Source organism: Amblyomma mixtum, chromosome 9 (assembly GCF_055824585.1).
Source record: "Amblyomma mixtum isolate Tamu chromosome 9, ASM5582458v1, whole genome shotgun sequence".
Taxonomy (NCBI): Eukaryota; Metazoa; Arthropoda; class Arachnida; order Ixodida; family Ixodidae; genus Amblyomma; species Amblyomma mixtum.
In genome coordinates, this window is record NC_143020.1 from 97,165,989 (window position 1) to 97,192,225 (window position 26,237).

The 26,237-nt window shown below is 44.6% G+C and overlaps 1 protein-coding gene across 1 annotated transcript; it reads right to left on the reverse strand.

The window, feature by feature from the left end:
• Positions 1-1,757: 1,757 nt before the first annotated feature.
• Sec3 (exocyst complex component Sec3) lies at positions 1,758-22,284 on the reverse strand. Its single transcript, XM_089560857.1, has 8 exons — positions 21,816-22,284; positions 19,425-19,608; positions 18,094-18,291; positions 15,614-15,793; positions 13,885-14,835; positions 11,947-12,162; positions 8,044-8,286; positions 1,758-3,340 (listed from the first exon to the last, which is right to left on the reverse strand). The coding sequence occupies exons 1-8, from the start codon at positions 22,100-22,102 to the stop codon at positions 3,071-3,073; spliced, it is 2,529 nt and encodes an 842-aa protein (XP_089416983.1). The 5' UTR covers positions 22,103-22,284; the 3' UTR covers positions 1,758-3,070.
• Positions 22,285-26,237: the final 3,953 nt, after the last annotated feature.

Here is a 26,237-nt window from a genome sequence, read left to right on the forward strand (position 1 = left end):
CAATGCGCCTTTTGCCGCCAGACAAAAGTGAGCATTGCCAGAAAGGCCAAATAATCAATTTTTACTGAAAACAGCAACTGAATGGAGCGAAATTCAAATAACTTTTCCGTCTCCTTGGAGTTATTTCAGCCTTCAAAATGTCAGTACAGACGAAATTCACGCGAACTGAGTAAAGGTCTATTTGATAACGGTCCAGTCTATCGACAAACTAGATGTAACATTCAGTGCCAAACCGAAACTGAAATAATCAATTCATGCTTACGCTGCAAAAGTGACGCCATCATGCCAGGCATGCGCCTGCTATGTTCCTTGACATCGCAATGTTTGGTCATATCGCTGTCGCGTCTCGAGGATCGCCAAACCGCAAAAGCCATGTTACTAGCTTTAACGAACACCTTATTCTAAACTCCCCGACTTTGATGACCATATGGTGGCAGTCACGGAGCACGTCGAGAAGCGTTTTCAAGCTTTTTTTTTCTTCGCAACGCCCCTGCAGCGCCGTATTCGCCCGATGCCTCACGACCCTCGGTCCTTCGGGCGAATGAGAAAGCACGAAGAGATACACGTGACCACAATTTTTTTTTTCTTCTTTTTCGCTTCTAAGGCGGGAGTCGCAAGCCGAAGTTGCGCGAGCCGAGACCGTGCCTTTCAGGACACGCCATAAAGTGATCCATCAACTGACAACGCATTAGTTGACAGCGACCTCTAGCGCCTAACCGCAACCCTTCTTGCAACTCCACACACTTCGTTTTGTTTTTTCCCTCAGAGTTTTTGTTGCAAGACACTATCTGATCTTCGACTTGGCCACGTTTATAAATGATCGCGTAATAGGCGGCCGTATGAGGCAGACCTATGGGCGGCGTACCTGTGGTGATCACTCATCGGTCTTCGACGTGACGCCTCTGGAAAGCTCCAAGAAGTCATTGCTGGCCACAACGAAGAAATACTGCAGTGCAGAGACCTGCTTCGATATAGCTTGCGCGCGACGACTGCTTGTGTTGCGCCGCACGCGATTAAAGCGATCGCTAGCCTTCGTGCCAGTGAACTCCTTATGCATTTCTTTTTCTCTGTACGTAACCGTTTAGTGATGGAGTGGGGTGTGCGAAGGCTATTTTATTCATATCTTCGTGAAGTGCACGAGCTAAAGAAACTTTGCTGCTGGTGATCGAGGAATACTCTGAGGCAGTTTTTAGGTGAAATTGCTTTTTTTTTTCTTGCACAGGCAGTTCGAGTTGTTCCCATCCTTTTGATCTGAAGCACTGAGTTTGCGAGAACGTGGGGGAAATATACATTTATAATTCCCAATCCACAACTTTTGCCAACATCAGATTGGACAGGAAAGTGTGTTCATGGCATCAATAGGAACCGGACGCTGTCATTAATTGAATAAACTGCAATCCTTATCAAGAGGAAATGTCTGCGAGACATCCAAATGGAGACTCAACAATCTATGCACCAAGAGGATGTCCACTGGATGTCTCCAGGATGTAGAGTGGGTAAAGTTCACAGCAAACCTAAAAATGATGTATAAGAAAAATGCCTGCTAACAGCTAGTGAAAGAGATAGGCGTGACGTATGAACATTCCGAATGCTTTGACAAGAGATGCTTTAAATGTTCATACAATGTGTACAAAGTGACAATAGATTGAATTCCATTTCTCAGAATTTTTTATGTTGCAATAAAAAAAGAAATTAGTATAATGACCATCCCGATAACATCTACAGTATATCCGAATGGCAACAACATTCTGATAAGATGTCTTTATTCAATCTTTTATTCAACTGTGAAAAACGTCTGAGCACACTTGTCCATTGTCCCTTAAGATCAACACACAAAAGTAATGCTCTTCCTGTTTGCAACTGAGCAGCATTACGCAATGATTGCCTCAGCACTCCTTTCCAAGTGCTGGCGGATGAGCTGCACCAACTTTGGTAGCTTATCTCTACACATTGAGTTAGAATTGAAAGCCGGGCGAGTTGGTAAATGTTCACACTTTCTGAAGCGCGAAAAACAGATGTGTATGTTTGCTTCCTTTGTATTCACGTTTTTGTAACGCTTAAAAAGGTACCTCCGCATATACTACCCTCAAACAAAACAAGGTTATCTCCCCACACATACAGACATACATACACGCACACAGCCACACCAAATATGTTCAAACTGTACATATGCACACACTGACTGCTTGCAATTGTGACACACCAGTCTTTTGTCTCACTTACAATTCCCAGGCACCAAAAACACTGGAAGGCACCGGCAAACTCAATACATTACCTTGTGACCAATGTGGACTCTCTGAAGAAGCGGCATTGCGAAGGCAATAGGGACGACACTTCCAGTGTCATCAAGTGCCCTGAATACTGCTGTCAACTCCACTTAAAAAGCGCATTCAGAAATGCCACAATACATCATCAAACAACAAAACAATACATGTAACCCAGCAAAGGGACCATTTAGCAGCTACATTTAGCCCTCAATGAAGATAGTTATCACTCAGCAGCATCTACATCAGCGAAGCCATATGCCTACAGAGGAAAGCTACACAGCTTTCTCAGGATCCTCGCAATCTAAGTGAACCTTTGCCTTCTGAGGAAACTGTAGCTTTCCTTTGTAGCTGCACGAATGTCCCGATATGGACACTAATGAGTAATTAATCTCTTTGAAATCTACTCCACCTTGAAGAATTTTCCTAATTATACAGGACTAATTTTTAACCCTCACTAGAAACCTCCAAGTTAGTGCCCGCAGCTGCATTAAAGGCAAGGCCTCCCTTAATCCGTTCCACAATAACAGCTTAGCTCCTTTGACCCCTATTAATGTTGTTGCCCTTCCTAGCCACCGTTTAGCATCACAGACAAACACACACATGAAACATAACTGACATTCTTAACATTCTTGACCAACATTCAACCGTTGCACTTGGCATAAGGCGATAATTTTTGGCATAACCATCCAGCATAACATCTGTGTGAGCGTAGTCCCTACACTTCTCAGAGAAAAAAAAAAAAAACAACGCACTTCAAGTTTGTTCTCAGTGGATCATCCACGAACGGCATGAGGAAGAGGGCACTAGTGGGAGCGCGCAATGTCCGAGAAGAAAGCCAGGATGTCGTCTATGGTGAATTCGAGCGTGATCATGGAGCCCGGGTAGCAGCGCTGCACCAACGCCTCGAGCGACTTGTACTGGCGGATGAACTCGTCCTGCATCGAGTGCCACACCACCTGGAGCAGGCTGCTGCTGCTCTCGTCCGAGAGGTGCTTCTCAACCTTGCGGTAGAGGGCCTCCAGGCCCCGCTTCACCTCCTTGCCTGGGTACTCACGGATCACCTTGCGCAGCTCCTGTTCCACGATGGGAACCGTGCAATTGGCAGTTATCGCAAAAACTGAAGTGCGTAATGTGACATTTACATTTACGTAATGTACATTATTTACAAGTACATTTACGTAATGTGACATAGAGTCTCAGCAAAATTTGTTATACAAGTTGTGCTGTGTACGGGGGACATGGTCATGATACAAAGGGTTCAACGTGAGTTATGTGGCATATTAATAAGTCACGTGACCAACAGATAATGGGCCATGAACCCAAAGTGGCGACATGGCTCTAAGAGTATGCTGACCAGTGAACACTTCGTATTTTGCTTGGCTAGTGCTCAACAAAAAAAAAAAAAGTGACTGGTTTAGTTTAGGGAGGCTTAACGTCCCAAAGCGACTGAGGCTATGAGGGACGCACAAACAACCAAACAGAAAAGGTGAATCCAGACATAATAATAAAGCTCTCCTAGAGGCAAACCTCAAAAGAAATGTCTAATTTCCATACGAGCCTAATATGAAGCATTCAGTAACATTAAATATGTTGAAGAAGTGAAAATCATTCTATTAAAAGAATTCAATAAGCACAGGATAGAGAGCACTGCAGCTACTATGGGTAAATTTAAACACTAGCCAAGCCAAGTATGAAGTGCTCACTTAACAGCATTCCCATGCTGGATGAAATGCTCTTTAAGAAAATCACATAGACAGAGGCATTACTTTTAATTTCGGGTGATTTTGAGAACTCCATGACGAAACATCTGCACAGAGAGAAAAGAAGGAGGAAGGTGCAAGAGGTCACGTGACTGACAACTCACATGACCTCCCACACTACCATCCTACCCGTCTCACCAAGGAAATGTTAACGTCAATGTTGCAGATCGGGCGGTTCATGTCATTTATTTATTTGGCATTACAGCTATCAGCACAAAAAATTATATATATATATATATATATATATATATATATATATATATATATATATATATATACAATGTCTCTGAAATTTGTTCGTAAAAAGCAACATCGGGGTGTTTTTTATTTACATGCACGTATATTCTGAAAATTTTCTTTTCTGATCTTTCACCATTTTTCGTGGCTTAAATCACTGCAACTTCAGCAGGCAACCTTGCAGTTTTGGCACTACAAACTACCCATTTATTGATATTTGCTCTTTAACTGCTGAATTCGAAAAGAATTGTAAGCTTGTTTTTGGTCATTTGAGAAAAACAATTATTGGAACTATCGTTTACAGATGCTCAACATGCACATGAGAGGTTTCCAGATACTGTCTGTTGTGTCATTTGTTGGTTATTCCCAACATCACCTGTTGTCAAAACCTACTTTAAGTTTTGGTTTTCTTTATTTTTTGCTGCTTTATGATTCCTTTGCTGGTTATTCTCAACAGCCAATAATCACAGCTGGTGGGTTCAAAAGTATAACGTGATCCTCAACTCAAAATGACCAAGAATTGTCCGAAATTGCCTCTTTAAACATTGATGACAAATTCAATTTGGCCTACATTAAAGGATTAGAGCTATTTCAAATGTGTAGAAACTGATTTCGAAAAAGGACGGAGCCCATGCAACCTACAAACGAGCAAAAAATGACACATTGCCGACAATGCCCATTTCCACAAGCTTATCACAGTTATATCAGGAGAGAGCTTTTGTAGAAAACAACAGCAAATGGAGAATTAAATGCCTGGATATTAAGGCAGCTTTTGTATTGCCACTGCCAGTGCATTTTTTACTGCACAAAAAAAAATTTACAAAAGGACTAAATCTGAAAAATTAAACGAAGTAGGTCCACGACACTCAATGTCCTTTTAAGTTTTCACTCAGAGTAGAGGAAAAAAAAAATATTCCAAGTTTAAACCCAAATTTCTCAGCAATGCTTAACAAATATCAATGGGGTTACGAATAGCATGACTAAGATTTCTAATAAGAAGAAAACACAAAGTAGTTTTCCTCGGTGTTGCTTTAAAGTTAATCAGCTGGCACAGAACATTGATCTCGGTAATACTCATCAGCTGCTTGCATGAACGACTAAGATTAGTCATTTTTCACCTCATCTTAAAATGCTACATATAAAAAAATTCATGTTACCCAACCTAAACATGTTCCCACCCCATATCAACTAAAGTGTTATAGCTCTCAATAATTTGAAACTGCAGGAGACTGAAACTTTGTTTGAATTATGCAGAGTTTGTCATACACTTGGTAATACACTTCACAACTCCTTTTCAATAAAAAGCTCATTGCAAAAAAAAGTAAAATTGTGGGGTTTAACCTCCCAAAGCGACAGATGGGCTATGAGAGTCACCGTAGTGCAGGGCTCTGGATTAATTTAGACCATCTGGGGTACTTTTCACATGCAATGAAATCGCACAGCATATGTGCGTTCTTGTATTTCGCCTCCACTGAAATACGGCCACCGGGGGTGGGGTCAGAACCCCAGCCCTGGGATCAGCTGCTGACTGCTAAAGCCAAAGAGCCACTGCAACAAGTAGAAGCTTGTTGCAATGCAAGGAATACATGTAGTACAAGCAATGTAGGGCGGGGGGTTAATGACATCCTAGTTGAAATCAAGAGGAAGAAATGGGCTTGGGCAGGACATGTAATGCGAAGGCAGGATAACCGCTGGTCCTCAAGGGTAATGGAGTGGATTCCAAGGGAAGGCAAGCATAGCAGGGGACGGCAGAAAGTTAGGTGGGCGGATGAGATTAAGAAGTTTGCGGGAATACGGCGGCCGCAACTGGGAAATGACAGGGTTAAGTGGAGAGGCATGGGAGAGGCCTTTGCCCTGCAGTGGGCGCAGTCAGGCTGGTGATGATGATGATGATGATGCTGAGGGAACTGATTTTCAAATTTTAGTTCCAGTAATTGATTATTTAATTTCAATCATAGCCACCTTATAGGTACAGCTTGAAGGCAAAAGTTCACTGAGCTATATAGTTACTACAAAAAATTATCTACTACCAACATCGCATTTTTTATTCCTTTCACTGTCTATCCACGCTAACATAATACTAGTATTTTAGAAGACCATTTTTTTCCCACTGTGGCCCAAAACAGCAGAAAGTTATTTTTATTGCACCTGAAAACTAATGCCATGTTTGAAATCAGCTAAAAAAACTGCGCAAAAGCTCTGTTTTCACAAAGATTCAACCCAAAACAAAAGAAGTTAGCTCTAGGACCCCTGTCTCCATCGCACCCAGTCAGTAAGTTCGAATTCACAAAAATCTACTGCATTAACGCAACATGTGAAAGGCTATCTGTGAAAGATATGTGATCCACAGAAAAAGTGATCCACTGCATTAACGCAATATGTGAAAGGTTATCTGTGAAAGATATGTGACCCACAGACAAAGTGATTTTTATTACACCTGAAAACTAATGCCATGTTCGAAATCAGCTAAGAAAAAAACAGCTCAAAAGCTCTGGTTGCAAAAAGATTCAACCAAAAACAAAAGAAGCTAGCTCTAAGACCCCTGTCTCCATTACACCCAGTCAGCAAGTTTGAATCAACAAAAATCCACTGCATTAACACATTATGTGAAAGGCTATCTGTGAAAAGTATAAGATCCACAGACAGGGATTTTAATCACACCTGAAAACTAATACCATGTTCAAAATCAGCAAAAAAAAAAAACGGTGTAAAACCTCTGTTTTCACAAAGATTCAACCCAAAACAAAAGAAGTTAGCTCTAGGACCCATCTCCATCGCACCCAGTCAGTAAGTTCGAATTCACAAAAATCTACTGCATTAATGCAATATATGAAAGGCCATCTACGAAAGATATATGATCCACAGACAAATTGATTTTTATTACACCTGAAAACCAAGACCACATTCAAAATCAGCTAAAAAAACTGCACAAAAGCTCTGGTTTCATAAAGATTGGACCAAAGCGAAAAAAAGTTTGCCCTAGGACCCCTGTCTCCGTCGCACCCAGTCAGCAAGTTTGAATTAACAAAAATCCACTGCATTAATGCAACATGTGAAAGGCTATCTGTGAAAGGGATATGTCCACAGACACCTCTATCTGTGAAAGATATTTAAGGGGGGACACTGGTCTTGAAAAGAAAATTTTATTAATTTAGTCATAGTTATGAAATTTTCAGGGCACATGTATTTTTGTGCGCTGATTCTAGATATGTCATTTAATGTAATGTAAAACAGTTCCTTGAGCACTTATGCACTCTTTATGCTAGTATTTTGCGGAGAGTTTTGAAGAAAATTTGCTGCGGGAAACTCGCTGAAATGTATGCCATTGGGTTCTCTTGACACGAAGGAATACAATAAGGGTAAAATTATCATCCTGGCTCTCATAGAACTTGAGTTATGGGGTCCTGAAGCTGCCACTTCAGAAACAGGAATACACACTTTCCTTCTCATTTCTGAAGCGACAACTTCAAAACTCTATAACTCAAGTTCTATGATAGGCAGGATGATAATTTCACCCTTATTGCATTCCTTGGTGTCAAGAGAACCCAATGGCATACATTTCAGCGAGTTTCCCGCAGCAAATTTTCTTCAAAACTCTCCGCAAAATACTAGCATAAAGAGTGCATAAGTGCTCAAGGAATTGTTTTACATTACATTAAATGACATATATAGAATCAGCGCACAAAAATACATATTCCCTGATGATTTCGTAACTGTGACTTCATTAATACAAATTTTTTTTTCAAGACCAGTGTCCCCCCTTAAATCCACAGACTCACCTGTTTGCTGAATGCCAGCTGGTACCCCACTTCTTCCTCCTTCACACCCTGAGCCACCTTGCTCTGGACCCCCTCGAAGAACAGGTTCAGCTTCTCGAGGGGCCGGCCAAAGTAGTGCGTTACGTAGGCCTGCAGGGCTTCACTGTAGCGCTGCTTGGCCTCACGACGCTCAGCCTCAAGGCAGGCGATCTTGAGCTGGTACAGCAACGTATACAACTGATGGAAGTTTTCTAGCCGAACGACCTACGGGAAGACAGGCACCCAAATTGATCACCACTTTGGCCCCAGCAATGCAAAACGACACCGACAAGGCATTCAAAAATGTAACCTTCGCTTCATAATGAACGCCTGCAGGCAGAATTTCACAGATTTAAAGGTGCACTGAAGAGGATTCTGAACATGTCTTTTTGCCACGGGAACTCAATCCGCACGTTCCGAGCATTCTTAGAAACAGTGACTTATTGCCCTGTGTGGCCGATTTCCCCAATTAAAACGAATTAACGTCCGGCTCCCGCCTTTTTTTTTTAATTCTGCCTCGTACGGTGGGCGGAGTCGACCAACGCGGGGAGTGCCTTTCAGCTAGCTCCGTGGAGGCTTTGCTTTCACTTTATTTTGTTTTTTAGGTTTCCGTGAATAAATAGTTTCATTCGCAGATAATATAGCTGCAAAATAAGCCCGAAGAAATAAAAATATGCGTGGACTATTTGCTACTACAGACTACTACGTATCACTCCGCCGATGGCAGAGCGGCAAGCCACCACGGGACTGGGCGAAAGGCACTCCACGCGTTGGTCGACTCCGCCCACCGTACGAGGCAAAATTTTAAAAAAAAGGCGGGAGCCGGACGTTAATTCGATTTAATTGGGGAAATCGGCCACACAGGGCAGTAAATCGCAGTTTCTAAGAAAGCTCGGAACGTGCAGATCGAGTTCCCGCGGCAAAAAGACGAGTTCAGATTCCTCTTCAGTGCACCTTTAAGGAAGCAAGTTGAAGTAAAGCTTACGGCAAACATTTCTCCATTCCCAACAAGCTAAGAAATGTTCACAATGATGCTATCAAAATGCAAGCTCTCAAAGTAGTTATGGTCGATGCATTAATACGATTGAGACATGGGCAAAGTAGAAGCTCCAATGGGAGCCCAATAGCAATAAATGGTAAAGCGCAACTAAGTTTCCTTACTTAGCACTAGGTGAGGCAAATTTGGGGCAAGCACTAAAGTTTTTGCCCATTTTCATTCCACCGTCCCATAATGGGAAATGATGATACGACATCTATGACGTCAACATTGGAGAGAACATTGACACAAATTCAACCAGAGACATTTTATGTCTGCTTTCTACGCAAGCAAACACAAAAACCAGAGCATGGACTGATGTCGTGCCGTTGATATGTACATTCCCTTCTCTAAAGGGTAAACATGTAGCCTTAGCTGCACAGTGCAAACATTTCTGGATGGTGAATAACTGTGGCACCCCAGGAGTGCAATAAGGCTATATCATTATTATGACACCTGTCTGCATCATCTAGTTTAAGTTTCACATTGCGCTGTGTATATGGATTGTCTCATCATGTTGGTATGTCGCTGGTACCACCTTAGTCCGATTAATTACCTTGTGTGTGTAATGTGGACCTCCATAATAACCGTATTTATTCGAATCTAGGCCGATAGTTTTTTCAAAAAAACGAGATGTAGAACTCTTATGTCGGCTTAGATACGAGGATTTCGTTTCGAGGTTTCGTATTCGTAAAATACGAATAAATGTAGCACGCAGGTGGCGCCCCCACAAAACGCCAACGAAAGACAGCACTGTAGCCGTTGCTATCCGTAGCCGATAGTGATCAAAGCACACATGAGCACTGGCTGCCATTTTGGCCTTGTTCTGTTCTCGTGCGGTGGCGTGAGCACATTCGCAGCAGTGAAGTTTTCGTGCGTGGTTTTTATCACCAACACCATGGCACCAAACAGGCGGTGCCATTATAGTGCCGCCTTCAAGCGGAAAGTTATACTCGCTGCAGAGCAGTCGTCAAATCTTCAAGCCGGGCGGGACTTCGGCGGCTGATCCCGGGCTGACGTTGCATATGTCTCCTCGCCCAAACACCAGCCCGGGATCAGCCTGAGCGGGTTCCTGGCAATAAATGTCGTTCGCGTGCTGTACTTCTTGTTCGCAGTTGTTTTTTCGGCCGGCCTACAATCGAGGTAAGTTTTTTTTTTTCTGTGGCCTTCAACTTTCGGGTCTCGGCTTAGAATCGTGGCCGGCTTAGATTCGAGTAAATACGGTAATAACATTCAAGCCGTAAAATTAGCATTCTTCATGCCTTGTCACCCTACCTGCACTACTAAGTCAACACCGCAATTACAAGGCTACCTCTAAGCTGTTTCAGTATTGTATAGTGTGGTGTGCGAGGTCTCACTTTCCAGCGCTGCGCGAGCTGCGAGGGATGCAGCAAAGGAGGGCTCTGGATTAATCCTGATCCCTGGGGGTTCTTTAACACACACTGATAGCGTACAACACAAGGCCGTCTTAAGCATTTCCTCTCTATTCGAATACACCCACTGTAGCTGGGATTCAATCCCGAGATCTTGAGCTCAGCGTTCAAACGCTCCAGCTACGATCCCTAGTTTCCAGTGATTCCGTGAAAAATCACATATTTCAGTATTTCTCATGTATTTCTCACTAGCAGCCATGTTCTCTTTATTTTTATAATATTGTGTTTGTTGAGCTGAAAAAGTGACAGAATGATGATAATGTAACTAATTTAATTATGTGAATTCTAACGCAAAAGCTTGGGGGACACAAGTTCACCTAAAGAGTAGAATGCAACAGCGTTTACGGGTGTCTACAGCCGCTTGGCAGTCCACTGGCACACCCTTTCGCAGACACTGACATGCTTTTGCCATCGTATACTGCTTCATTAAGTACCACTGTCCACATTATGTGATGCTAATTAGTGAAATTAACTAAGAGTTCCTGTAATGTAATTCACCTACTCTGCAGTGTGAGGTGTTGGTACAAGGCCTTCATTTATACCACTGCAGAGGTGCAGGGGTAGTGTGCCTGGCTCCCAACCCAAAGGACAGCAGTTCAAGTTCACCTGACCAACTATTTGTCCTTTTTAGCACAACTGCTTTCGTACATTGCCACCCTCTCGACCAATCAGGATTTCACAACAACATCGACTCCTGGCTTTCCGCCAAACATGACCTTTTACATTGAAAGTAGAATCTGTGGATGCCTTGACATGCCTGCTTGCCTACCCACCCAAGCAACCTAGCATGTCAGGAGCCATGACTCTGGCAGCAATGCACTCACGCGCTTTTAATAGAAGAGTCATATCACTGGCACCTGTCGAAAGCAATGTTACCAAATCTGCACGAGCATAATGCAAGTCTTTAATCAAATCATCAGCTTCAAAAAGCACCACATGTTACATTTTGAACCAAGCTGCAAATGTAGCACAAATTTTATTTTTTTCGCTGTCTCCGAGATCCCCACAGTGAGCTCACCCACTAGCATCGTGAGCTGTGAGGAAAAGCCAACTTCTCTACAACATTTTTTTTTTTTCTTTCTGTGTAGGGTTTATGGGGGCTTAGCGTCCCAAAGCGACTCAGGCTATGAGGGACGCCGTAGTGAAGGGCTCCAGAAGTTTCGACCACCTGGGGTTCTTTAGCGTGCACTGACATTGCACAGTACACGGGCCTCCAGAATTTCGCCTTCATCGAAATGCCACCGCTGTTGCTGAGATCGAACCTGCATCTTCGAAGTCAGCAGGCGAGCCCCGCAACCACTGAGCCACCGTGGCGGTCCTTCATGTGTAAGTTCTCTGGCAAACCCTTTTAAACCCGAATCTACCCATAATACTGCAACAGCTGTTGAAAGAGGCTGCAGTTATCCGCACACTCACCTCTGGAGGCGTTCGTTGGTGCTCAAGGGCAATGCGGCCAATGGCATCAAACATGGCTCGGACCAGTCTCGTGTACCACTTGTCGAGGTCGGCACGACGCTCCGACTGCCGGAAGATGGCCTCAGCCTGCTTCGCAAACTCTTCAAAGTGGCCCAGGAAAGGCAGCAGTCCGCACTTGGAGCGCTTCGGCGCTTTGGCCTCTTCGACTGCACGCACCTGTACATCGAGAGAGCACGCATGTATGATCAAGCAAGCAGCTACAGTCCTCAGCCACACTTAATCAATTATCTTTTATATCTTTATATTTGATGCAATGCACATGATACTGTGCACAACTAAGAGAGCTAGCATTTTTTTTCATAACTTAACCATTTCAGACACACCTTATGTTCAACAATTGAGAAAAATCTGAAAACTTGTGTGTGTATATTTGCAACCCCTCATTTCGCAGAAATAACATAAATGGGTCAAGAACTTGAGGAATTGAAGCATGTCATGAACTTCCCCACTTACAAAAGTGCAGCTTTATTCTCCAAAAAGCATATTTGCGACCAAATACTAATTTTCCTTATCATCCAAAGCTGCTTCCGCAATGAAAACCCAGCTACAGGGTCTTTTAGTAAAACATAGTAAGAGCACTTTAGTAAGAGCACTTCCTACGGGCACTGTAAAACTTTGCAATGTCCACCTTCATTTCTTGTTTCTGAAACGCGGTTTCTTTTTCTAGGCACAAAATTTCCCTATCATACTTTCAACCTTGGATTTCAAATGTAATCGGCATCAATGACTTCATGAAGACAGCTCTAGATGCTCTGAAAAAAGTTTGAAAAGTAGCGTGCACAATAACAGACTAGTGCCGCAAAAGGTTAAACAGAGACCAAGGAGAAAGCTGTCGACCTCTTCTCAGTCAAACGTGATTGCTCCGCCTTTCATGACTTTTTCTGACATTTATTCAGAAGCAATGAAATATTTCAATGCCAATGAACTTGGAGTTAAGTCGCTACACATTTTTTTCCTGCCACAGCAAACCAAACGTGACACTGCTGATGATGCTGACAGCAAGTAGTAAGGGTTTGATTGATTTCTCCGATTTAGTTTTTATATTCAACCCTGTTGCAGATAAAAGCGTACTGCAAGTAGCAATACACAAGCTAATAATCAGGCACACGGTGCTTAATATCTGTTAAGTGCGCCAAGAAAATGTCACTTGATGACACTGCAGTGTGCTTGTGAGAATAGTTGATAGAAGCAATAAGTGTCATTCTTTAGCCTTTTGTAGCCTTCCAGTTTTCATTAACATTAGCCTGTCAACCTCCAGAATGTAGACGTCCACTGATTTAAGCCAACTTCAATCCGTCTTCGGTGTCTTTTCAAGATCATAACTTGTCATATTCATGAAATGGACTAACAGAGTGCAGCTTTTTTTTCTTGTCAGCTTTAAATTCCCAAACGTGTGTAGTGACTGTCAAAATCTTTCTCTAAGTGTATAGCCGCCATGCCATAACTATGAAATTTAAAGGTTTTCAAATTTTACAATCCTGGGCGATTACTGGTAGAAAACTAATGGCTTAAATCCACATTCAGCCTCTATCAATCACTGGCTTTAATCTGTTTAAAACTCAGCAAACCTCACCCAAATAACTGCAGCAGTTGACCAACAACTGCTGCTCTGAATTTCCCACGAGTTTCAATCAGAAAACCGGAGTTGAGGCCAAACTAAAGCCTCCTCTAAGCTCACATAATTGACAGCGATATGAAGGGCCCGTTTACAACATGTCAACAAAAATAGCGCATGAACAGAACAAGGACAAGCAAGGACACACACAAGCGCTCGTGTGTGTCCTTGCTTGTCCTTGTTCTGTCCATGCGCTATTTTTGCTGACATGTGTTACCAACAAGCCCAAGCTGCCACCTTAATGGACCATTTGCAACACCCACCTTGTCAGCCATGTACCTGTCGAAGTTGCGCTTGGCCTGGACGACCACCGTACCAAACGCCATGCTCAAGAAGGAGCCCGTGTCCTGCGCCGACATCACGTGCTGGTTGAGACGCACCAGCAGGTGCATCGAGTACACCCCGTCCAGCTTGTCGTACGTCTCGAGAAAGTTCTGCAACTTGGCCTCCAGCGTCGGAAACAGGGCCGACATCATCCGCCGGAGCTCCTCGTTGATCTGGCGTTCCTTGCGGTGGACCGAAGCCAGGGCCTCGTCCGAGGCCGCGCGCACGGGCGCCGAGTACCCGGCCGCCGCCGCCGCTGGCTGGCTGCTCACAGAGCCCGGAATTCGAGCCGAGCCGAGGCCGAAGAAGGCGGCGCAAAACTGCTGTTCAGCCAGGCAGACTGGTTCAAGCATGCTGAGTAGACGTTCGAGCACGGCGTCGAACCGGTTCTCCATCTGCTCCGTCGTTTCTTGTTGTAGGGTGGACAGGCGGCGATCCAGGGTTCCTGTCATCGGCTTTGTGGTCAGCCTGTCCTTGGCCTGCTCAAAGAAGATGTGCAGCTCTCGCTCGTACAGCTTGCTCATGGTGTTGGTGTAGTTCTTCTGCAGCTGCGTGAAGCGTGTCGGGTCCGGCGCTCGGGAGAGCCACAGCATCAGCTCGCTGTAAGGCCGCAGCTCGTTGTGGCAGCCCGTGTGCTTGACGAGCGTCACTTCACCGCACTGGCTCGTCTCCGAGGCCAGCCGCAGGAAGAGTTTGTTGAGGTGGTGCGACAGCGTGGTGCTGAACTTGTCGCGCAGCTTCTCGAGGAGCTTGGTCTGCTCCTGGACGGCGGCCATCTTGGACAGCCCCGGGTGAGTCTGTGCGCTGCATGCTTCCTCGAGAGCGCGAGCGGCCGCAGTACAAGCGCGGATGCCATCCTGGGTGGACAGGTCCCCGTTCAGGAGGGCAACCTGCGAAAGTGCCGAGCAGGCAATGCTGAAATGCAACACTCTGTGAACGGCTTAGGCTTAAGATGGGAAAAAGATAGCTCTTTTTTAGACGAAAGGCTAGAATTGAGGCTATGCATTTAAAAGTTTTTGGTTTATAAGGTTTAACATCCCAAAGTGACTCAGGCTATGAGGAACGCCGTAGTGAAGGCCTCCGGAAATTTCGACCACCTGGGGTTCTTTAACGTGCACTGACAACACACAGTACACGAGCCTCTAGAATTTTGCCTCCAGCAAAATGCGACCGCCACGGTCAGGATCGAACTTGCGTCTTTCGGGTCAGCAGCCGAGCACTATAACTACTAAGCCACCGCGGCGACATTTAAAAGTGTAATGATGGTTATACCTAATGCCCTCAACTACATGCCAAAACTTACATTTTAGCAATCCTTGCAAAACACATTTTTAAAGTGCTGGCGAACCCATCAAAGGGTTTCCTGATAAGCACACTGAAAAGTTTACTCAAAACCAATTCAAAAAACTTCCTTAAGGCCTACAGAGATTCCTGCCGATGAATGGTGCTAGAGAAAGCAACAAAAAAAAGCGCCACTGAAGCAAAATGCTCAAGGGACTATTTAAAGACAGAAATGTGCATGGCAATTAGATGCAGTGAACAAAAATTTTAAAAGGTTGCCAGAAGGCACTGGGTACCATAGGTGTAGAGAAAGCTGACAATTCTGCAGCAAAGGGCAGGTTAGAAAACACAACGGCTATAGGCGGGCTCACGAGATACCGCACCCACCTGGTGTGCATGGGGCAGGTCCAGCTGAGTGACCAGTGTTTCCAGTTCGTGCAGGAGCCGAACATTATTCTCGTTCTGCACGTGCAAAAGGGCATCCTTCTCCTCCATGCGTAGCACGCTGTCACGGACAGTGCGCAGTAGGTGCTCATATGCGTCCAAGCGGCGCTCCAGGCGGCAGACCTACCACGATCAAGGGAAAGATCACACAGCTTCATTAGAAACTCACTTACTATATGTTCTGCTGCGTACCCAAGGTAAGAACAAGTAGCTTGGATGTTTGCAACCACTTCAACAGGACTACAATAGTATCAAAGTCCAAACGATATGTTTTACTGTGTTAAAGGATGATTCGGAAGCAGTTCGAATTAAACAATTTTACTACACACCTTTTACTGCCTTGCCTTGCATATCCACGGTAAGAACAAGTAGCTTGAACATTTGCAACCACTTTAACAGGGCTACAAGAGCATGAAAGTCCGAACATTGTCTTACTGAGTTAAAGGACGATTTAGAAGCAATTATAATTAAATATTTTCACTGCACATCTTTTACTGCCTTGCAGAGTCAGATAACTGCACATAATAATGCACTCACACTAACTGCATTTCAGTTTCACAAGGGAAACCATAATTTGTGCTAATGACCAAATTTTCACAGCAGCTGACCAGCGTGCTACAATGTTACTCTATAATGGTGAATTCCAACCGCGGATTCTGAGCTTTTCCAAATCAACTTTTGCTGCTCTTTTCGGGGCAAGTCCAATCCAACAGCAGATCTGGATCACGGATCGCTTGTTCCAATGGTAGACTGAGAGCAGTCGCCGAGCTAGGATGGCTCCGCAGGGAAGTCCAGACTGCTCTGCCAAAATTGGCAGATTTGACTTAAATCCTTCTTGACTTTTTTCCGACACCCATTCCGTAGTAGAGGACACATGCAGAAGAGCGCAAGGAATGCTAGGTATTGTCTCCGTCAGTAGCACTCAAGTGCACACGGCTTGCTCTGGCTGATGCACAAGTGTTCCAAACGCATATCTGGAGCAGCTACTCTCCACAGGATACCGGTACTCTGCCATAGAGCAGGCAGGCCGCTCCAGATCTGAGAATGGAATTCAACATACACACAGAAAGAGTGGGAGCGGTTACGCAAGTTTCCAGCCGAGGCAGTTTCATGTTTAACTGACAGCTAAGCAATATGTCAAGCTATTCTTTCTAAGTTCAGCTTGCTGAACAAGCAAGTGATGCTGTCACAAAGTGAGCTGCTGGTAACTTTATCCACACATTCACCAGGCAGCAACCCACATGTCAAATTGTGGCTAGCCTATATTCATCCGAATGAAGTCTAAACTTTAAGTCACACATCTTTGCTTCAAATCAGACACCCCGAAAAAGTGTTGCAACCAAAATGCACAAAGGCAAATCACACTTAGCCCACTGACACTGCTCGATCAGAACTGCATCAAAAATTGCATCAAAATTGCATTTTTGCATTCCCTGTTGAGTGCTCTCGTATCAATACGCTCAAAGAATGTGCAACAATTTACTTTGTACAAGCCCTACTGCTTGGATAGTACCTTGCCAGCTGCATTGTTAAACAGACAAACATACTTCAAATGAACTGGAAACTAAGCTCTCGCAAGCTTATTTTTAGCCCTGAAAATCACTGGTAATGCCCTTCTAGCAATGTGATAAGTCAACACACCTGTAGTCTTCATGTCTAAATCAGGTTTTCCTCTGATAACCAGTTCATCCACAGCAGGTGGCATTTGTACTTTGCAGTGTAATAAACATTCTCAGATACCACAAAAGGTGAAAGGTTCAAATCATTTACGTAGTGAATTCAGTAGATATTGGTCAAAAATTATCTGTCGTACGTATTTGTGAAATGAAAACAGCTGCTTTAATCAGTGTTTTTGAAGTGCTGTTTGTAATTATCATGTTCGTGTTCACTACGATTAATAGGTGTTCTATGCCGACTTTTAGAGTCAGGTTCTTCTGACTGAGTAGTCAACTTTTGTAGTTGTTACTGTACAAAGAAGCAACAAACATGAATAAGTAAAAGGCACTGTTTCATTTAGAAAACTTTAACATACTTTATTATAAATGTGAATTCGGCAAAACAGAAATTTTAAACCTGGCCAGCTAGATGTGTCAACACAAGCAGCTGATAGCCTCAGCCACACATACAAGTAACTCCCATTCGAAACGAAACATATTATTTATGCTCAACTAAGTATTATACTCCACGTATGAGTGAAAAGCATGTTCTTGTGATTTTTCTCTGGATAGATAACAACCTTGAAGCTCTTTAAAATTCAGCACAGAAGTAGCAGGACTCACTCTTGTGTAGAAACGGACATCTTTCATATTGGAGCTACCTATACACAAGCATCAGCAGCCGATGAGCATGCAAAGATGTTCTTACCAAGGCACCAAGATGTAGTTTCTTCGCAGAGTTCAAAAGCAAAAAAAGTGGCAACTCACCTCGTCAAGTGCCGCCTGAGTCATCTCCATGAGCGTCTGGACACGGCGCTCAGACTCCATGATGGTATGCACGTTGGAGGCATCCAACGCAGCCAGCTCCCGTGCAAGCTGCTCCGTGAACGCTTCAGCATTGTGGATGGCGAACTCATACTTGGCCATGAGGTTCTCCAAGTCAGCCTCCTCCCTCGCCGTCAGTGCCTGGTTACAGGAGTGTGCAAGGACTTAAAACCAGCCGATGTGAAACTGACTGAGGTGACTTTTGAATGCGGATCTCCAAGGCCAGGCTAGACTGTCATTTAGTTCAAAACACTGATCCCGAAATCCTTTTTTCTATTGATATCATGAGTTTGAATCGAGCTGGAGAACAAAAAATGGTGCATGTTTAAATCAAGTTTTCCCTGCAGACCAAACAACAATGCATGCACAAATAAGCAAACAGTCGATCTTACCACAAACAAGTATTGCGATAGCATTTAGGTTGTCGTTTTGCAAAAACCACTCAGTTTCTCCAAACAAAATTCCGATTGGTCGAGAGGGTCGTGATGTCACCAACACAGCCAAATTCCAAAATCTGAGGACTAGAATGTACCAGTTCCTTACAATGGATTATCAAATGGGATTATACTAACAGAGCCCACTCTTCCATCCTAATCCACCCACTAATTCACATTAACCCACCCATTAATTCATCTTAATCCACTCACTAATCCACTTTAATCCATTTTCTGAGGTGGGACTGCTTTCAAAATTTGAGCAGTCCTTTGGAATATTTGGGATGGGAGTGGGCCAATTTCTAGATTGCATTTTCTTCTTTTAAGAATGTGGTGAAGAAGGCCTCAAGGTTTTCACATGTTGCCATCCACAGTGGCCACTAAGGAACTGAGGACAAATCGAAGTTGGCTTACGTCGATAAATTACTGCATTCTAAAGACAAAGATACTACTTTCACTGAAAGCAGAGCTTTTTATAAGCTAGCAAATACCAATAAATGAAACACAGGCGTCTCCACCATCGGCCGATTTCACAAGTAAACTGTGCGCATCAACATCAATTTCTGGGCACCTATCCCAGAGGCTAGATAACACTACCTTTCACTTCAACAGTGATCATGGAGTCCTTTACGGAGAAATCATCACGAGTTTATATCGACTGGCGGAAAAATTTGTAAACGAAATTCCCTTAGTAATAAATGAGTCTTCTTCTGCTGGACAAACTTCAACATACCACCCCGAAGCCACCACATACAATTCCATTTTACGTACTCTTCATTCCACTTCCACACATTCCAACATTCCAGTTCAACACGCTCCATTCCACATGTGCGCACTGACCTGGTAGTCGTCCACCTCGTCCACGACCGCCTTCTCAGGAAGCAGTGCCCGGTCGTCGTCTTCCAGCAGAGCTTTGGGCACATTCTCAAAACGTGGACGCTGCTGCTGCGGGGCGTAGTGAACACACAGCCGGTACAGGCATCGCAGAAAGTCATTCCGCTCCTGCATGCTCCTCGCCTGCCACCTGAAAAATGCAGAGGGGGAAACCTGGACAGGGCTCACTAACCTGGACGCGCTTCCCCTACCGGTCCTTACTTATACTTCATTTATGAGATACTGTACACAGAGTATGTCCGAGCACAAGAGGGAATATACGTAATTAAAAGCCAGCGAACATATGGTCAGAAGAGCACAAATATTGTGCAGAGAAAAGAAAAATATGCTGTGAAAAAGACCCACCACATGTATTCCGCACTTATTTTAGCAAGCCAGTACCCTCGCATGCAAGCAAGAAGCACTTCTACCAAGCACGTGCTAGGCACTACATAATGTTGATTCAAAGGACTCTGATCATCCTTAAAGCAGTATAGTGAATATAACTGGCTGCCTTCATCATGTACACTTTTTGTTTTAACTATTCCTGTTAGAACAGCAATACGCCATGTCCTCACTTCTTCACCCTTATAACACAGCAATAACCTGTAAGCAGCAAATAAGGTTCACTCACGAGTCTATACTTGTGAACAAGTTTCTGTTGATATGCAGTGGAAGTTCAAAGCGTGGCGTGACAGCTTCAAGACTGTGCTTGGCTTGTATGTTCATGAAAGCCTGTGCTTAGTAACTTAGTCTGCTAACTTCTTTGGCGTGGTCACAAAATGCTGGTCGGAGGGCAACTTTTATAGCTAGGTTTTGTGAGCACTTCCCCTGGTACACAGTAAGATGTCTCCGAAGACTGCTGCACCGAAAATTAAATGCTACAAACCTCAGACACTTCATTTCTTTGCAGTGAAATGCATAGAAAGGCACCTGCAAACATCACTTTCTGGTGAACTTTCCACTTTCATAACAAATGCAGTCATGACTACAAATAAAAAGAAAAGACCGCTTAAACACGCACACCTCTGACCACAGTGCTTTCAAGCACATCTGCCACTGTGCCACAACTTCAAGCCACAATTACTGGCATCCTCCACGACAGCAGTACACAAGGTAAGAGTTGCGACGAAATCATTGTGCTGAGGTGTTAGACTGATATACATGGTACAAGTTGCTGAAAGGTTTAGGCTGTAAAACAGTGTGCGGGCTTTCAGAAAACTAGTGGCGACCCTAAACCAATTAACATACAGAGTTTAAACGAATGTCCCTGTGTTACACTGCAAAGTTTCAGACAAGTCGTGCCTTGTGTGATACTATGAAGTGCCCAAAAGTCTATATGTTTGTGGTATAGGCCGTAAAAGAAATGCTAACCCCTAACTTAATTCACCCTACTCATAGCAGTAAACAGCATACACACTGAATCTGTTATAATAAACAGACCGTGACATGGTGCCCCTTGAAAAGGAGTTAATTCAGCCAAAGAGAACTTTACGAAATCTTCAAAAGGCCATTGTGCATTGAAAGGTTTCACCTCTCAAATCATTCTGGCAAAGAAAAAAGTTTTTCGCAAGCAGCGACAATAACTACAGTTGATGAGAGGCAAGTCATATCACAACAAAGAGTAAGAAAACGCTCAATGCGCAAAAACTGGCACTCACTAGCCTCATACAGAGGAGAAACAAGGTTCAAATTCAGGTTAGAAAAAAAAAGTGCCTATGCGCTTCATATTTTTTGTGCCCAACGTTTCAAAAGACAATGCAGTACAGAAAAGTGGTAAGCAAAGCAGGAAACAAATATACCCAACGACTTCAACCTGCTTTCGTCACTGAAGGGGCTTAACGTCGCATGTAAGCATTGACTGCTACTTCAGCAGCATATACCAGTCAACGACCACAGCAATTATATAGCTCTCTTGGGGTCGATGCGCACTTTAGAGACATTAACTGAAATTTTAAAAAAGAAAACGTAAGACTGCAATTGGCTGTCATACTAAAGCCGGCACCACGAGCATGAGAGAGTGAGTGAATACTGAAAGTAAATAATGCAAGTAGCTTGCTGCAAGCTGACACTGAGACGTACGCGAACGACGTTGCTTTGTATAACAGCAGTCAGTGATTCTGGGGCTTAAACCACATACTAACACAATCAACCATCACCTAGTTTAGTCTCGGAAGTAACTCGGATGAGCCAAAAATAGCTACGAGGGCGCTAACCACACGCAATTGCAGCGGAACGCTGCTCAGCGCGTCTCGGACCCGTTAAACGAAAGTACAGAGTATAGTCTCATGAACCACTTCGCTTACCAGCCCTTAACTATCACTCCCGATAATTTGTACGGCAGTGCGCGATGCTAACCTGTAAGCTTTGTCAAAGTGCAAGTCGAACTCGGCGCTGTCTGGTTTCCGGCCGTCGACGAGGCGTAGGTCTCTCAGTGACCAGCTATGTTTCTTCTTGTACAGGTCCTTGTCGGTGCTTTTCACCTGGTAGATGGTGACGCGCACGGGCTTGTCCGTACTCACTACGGCGCACAGCAGACTCATCTTTTTGCGTTTCGTGGCCTCAACGACGTTGACGACATCAACGAGACGCTCGTCGTTGGGCCGGAACAGTTCACACTGCAGCGAGTGTCGCGTGGCCGCCATTATTTGCGATGTGACCGCGCCGGTTTCGCCGTTTTCGGACAGTAGGTCGCCGGAAGCCGGTGCGTACAATCGCCGGGCCGGGAGGCCGGGCGTTACGCGATCAACAGCCGGATCACCGCAGGAGAAGGCGGTTCTCCGCAGAACGCATTCCGTCAGAAACTCTATGCATTCCGTGGGCGAAACTTGCACCTTGGACGTGAAAATACTGCAGCCACATGGCAGCCACAATTACGACGTCGCTGAAGTGTTGCTAGATGAGAAGTATTAGAGTACGCCGTTTAGATTAAAAAATTGTTGGATAGTTTATAAAATTTATAAACAAAACAAACGATAGCAACTCTTTCAATTAAATTTGTGGCCTTGGTTTTTTGCAGTTTTGTAATCTTTAAAACGAGGCGAGTAAGTAGTAAGGTCATCTCGGAGGCTGGTTAACATAATGTGCGCTTTAGCTAGCCCACACGAGATGGCAGCACCAACACGTTAGTTTTAAGCTTGCAGCTTTATGGGGTTGCAGAGTTTCGCAAGGAATGTCTTGCTTTGGATTCGCGTTTCTCAGTGGCGCTTGTTAAAAGAACAACTGGAGAGAAACCTTTCCGTAGTGTCCGCGACAGCCTCACCAGGAATGCATATTATCCTCGAGATGTTCGTTGTATATATCCACTGAATATCCAGGACGTTCCAGGAATATCCGAAGCCTATGAAAAGTCTGCACACTGTCCGAAAAATTCGGAAGTCGTCAGCCTCTTGGGCTCACTTAAAGTACACTGTACTTTAAATTCAGGCTTAATCTCGCCAAAAAAAGGCGTGCGGCATCAATCTGTGGACACGACTGCAGCGCACTACGTAGGCAGCACTGCTCTTAATTCGCGCGGTTAATCCCCAACTTCCGTGATCTCGTTTGAGGCCGGACCGTGCGGTAACGTGCGCATCTGCACGGGCATAGCAGATATTAGCACTGCACCTAATTATTGTACCGCGGTCTGTCACGTCGTTGTCGCAAATTGAAAATTGGTTTTAGCGAAAGGAACAATGGCGCAGTAGTTGTCTCACATCTCGAACCACGCCGTAAGGAAGAGAAGAGTGAAAGAATAAAGATGCCGTAGTGGAGGGCTCCGGAATAATTTCGACCACCTTGGTCGAGAAAACGCCGTTCGTGGAAGAATACGAGCTCCGCGAACGTGTCCATGAGCTAGGGCAGTTCTGCCCTGCCTCCTTGAGCTAGGGCGTCCTCCAAAATGGCTGATGAGAAGGTTACAAGTATGCGCAAGACGTTAGTGTAAAAAGGCTCCTTGCACGGTTACAGGTTAGAAACAGACCCACATTTGGTATCTACGTATATTTGAGCGCTGGGCCGCATATACCCCTGTAGTTCGTTTTCACATCGGTCAATGTGGCACACAGCCAGTACGATCGTGTGAACATTCACGGACGTTCTGAGTGACACAAAGACAACTGGTAATTTTCTAGGAGTGCGAGAATATTCAAAATTTTCGAACTGCAAATCGAGTCCATCTAATCGACTCGCTGAACGAATCAAACAGTGCGTATTTAAATTATTCGGAATGAATCGAGTTTATTAATTGTCAAGTTGTGGAATAGTTTTCGAATAGATGGCAAGAAATTCGTGTAGGGCGCGTAGTACATTTTTCCCGAAGTCTGTTCTGAAAACGTGTCCCACTCGATCCGACGACGCACAGCACGCTGCTGCGATCGTCGTGCGGGGCGCAGGGTTCAGCTCCTCGATGCGGCGCATTCGTGTTGCGGAGTTCATAATTTGATTCGCATTAGACTCGATTTATATAACTACTCTATTCGTATTCCATTCGGTTTCGTAAAAGTACCATTCTCACACCCCTACAACTTTCTTCTTTCTTATATGAAGCAAAGTTTCAGCCTCACATTAGTGCGGAATAATCACTCATCCTCGGGTGTACCATGAAATGGCAGCGATGTATGTATATATACCCCCTCCCTTACTTCTTCTTCAACAGGAAATTTCGGCCTGGCATCAATGAAATTTGTCATCAGTAAAGATGATTCAATCAAGGAAACGAATAAATGAAATGAATAAGCAAATTACTTTCTCCCGCTCCGAAGAAGTAGCAATATTTTATTTTTACCACCTCAGTGATCTCCCCCCCCCCCCCCCCCCCTATTCTTGCAAGGGCTTCTCTCAGCCCCTCAGGGCAAATTCTTCATAGGACCTGAATCCCATGCCTACATGGTAGCCCACAGCAAATGTGAAACCAGGGGACTTGGCGTTAGGCCTACTGGAACACTGCACGGGCCGTAATTATTGGCCCGGACCAGGACCGGGCCTGGTACCCTGTACCGTTAGCCGCCGAGCCCGGCCCGGTTTCTATAGTACATTCCCGGGCCCGGGCCGAGCCCAAGGAAGCACTCACCTATACCATGCCCGGCCCGGCTCGACAAGTGGGCGGGCCCCACTCAGGCCAGAAAGAACACAATATCTCAAATTGTCTAGTCTCTGCTTCTGGTTCAGTTGGTACTTTATTCTTTCGTCCGGAAGAAAGTACAGTGCCTTGACTGCCACACATGCCAATTTGCTGAATATAGTTAACTTAAGCTGGTATTCCGCCTGTTAGTTTCGGATTTAATTTTCAAACAGCCTGTAACATATTGCAATCGGTTTGCCACCGACACGCAACAAGTCACGTGAGACCACAAGGCAGCGAGGTGTTTAGTACATGCCAATGTTACCGGATACATTGGAATTTACAAGAACACAGAGAGAGAGAGAGAAAACTTTATTTACAGAGGAATTCGGGGCACGCCCCAGGGTCCCCGCACGACCCCACTGCACTCAAGTGTTTATGTTCCGAAGGTCCATAACACTGGCAGCACGGCCGGTGGCGATGGTCTGCACGGCCGGGTCCTCCGAGCGCAGCAGGGTCTCCCAGCCCTCCCAGGTCTTGAGCATGTAAGGCGAGCCAATTAAAGAGGTATCTAAACATCTCTAAGTAAATAACAGGAATTGCTCGCTGGCGATGTGAAACAGGATAGCATACCTATTGACAAAAGAGGTGAAAAGGCAATTTGACAAGAAAAGTTTATCGACCCATAATTCATACAAAGGGACCAAAACGCTAGCTGTGCCTGTTAAAATAGCTACTACTACCACCAGTGTCGCTCGTCTCTTACTGTCCAGTAAAAACAAAACGCAGGAATATCACCTAGGCTCTCGTATATTACGCCATGAGGATGTCCATTTCTGAAGGAGCTCTTTCGCTGAAACCGAGTGTAAACGCTGTATTAAACGTTGTTTAGAAAGCTTTAATTGATTACTGATTAATGACTAAATACTATTTAACTGCTAATTAATGACGCTTAAGCTTCGCCTTTAGGAGTGGAACGCGACAGCGTGTTGTAGCTCTGCCAGGGAGTCCACGGAACGCCACCACCCATTCGGCACGATGCCTTGTCCTTTGAACGCAACGCTTTTTGAGGAAAGGAAATGGTGCAGTAATCTCGGTGGACACCCAAACCGCACCGCACAGGAAGGGAGGAAGTGGGAGTGAAAGAAGAAAGAGGGGCCGTAATGAATAAAATGAAAATTGTATTTGAAGAAAGGAAATTACGCAGTAGCTGTCTCACATACCTCGGTGGACACCCGTCATCCGTTTGTAGAGGAAGAGAGGAAGTGGGAGTGAAAGAAGAAAGAGGGACCGTAATGAAGAAAATGAAAATTGTATTTGGGAAGAGGAAATTAAGCAGTAACTGTCTCACGTATCTCGGTGGACACCCGTCAAAAGCGTGACACCTCTGCTGAATATCTTCTGCTGACAGCCTTCTGTCGACAACGATGAAGCATTAAAGGCTTTCGCCTTAATAATCGTTGTTTCTATTTTTAAGCATGAAATGCTTTTAGCTCCTGTTGTCGGCAGTGTGGTGACGTCACGCCGAGACCGAGAGCCATCATCCGGGCACTGAAATCCACTCATCCGGGCACTGAATTCCAGTTATCCGGGCACTGAAATCCACTCATCCGGGCACTGAAATCCACTCATCCGGGCACTGAAATCCAGTTATCCGGGCACTGAAATCCAGTTATCCGGGCACTGAATTCCAGTTATCCGGGAACTGAAATCCACTCATCCGGGCACTGAATTCCAGT

Bases quoted from the DNA above. Each gene is read 5' to 3' on its own strand.
- Sec3 (XM_089560857.1), bottom strand. From the start codon at position 22,102: ATGGCGGCCACGCGACACTCGCTGCAGTGTGAACTGTTCCGGCCCAAC. The intron at 12,163-13,884 runs GTGGGTGTTGCA...CTCGATGTACAG, and splicing joins ACAGGTACATGGCTGACAAG to GTGCGTGCAGTCGAAGAGGC. The intron at 8,287-11,946 runs GTGAGTGTGCGG...GTCTTCCCGTAG, and splicing joins ACCAACGAACGCCTCCAGAG to GTCGTTCGGCTAGAAAACTT.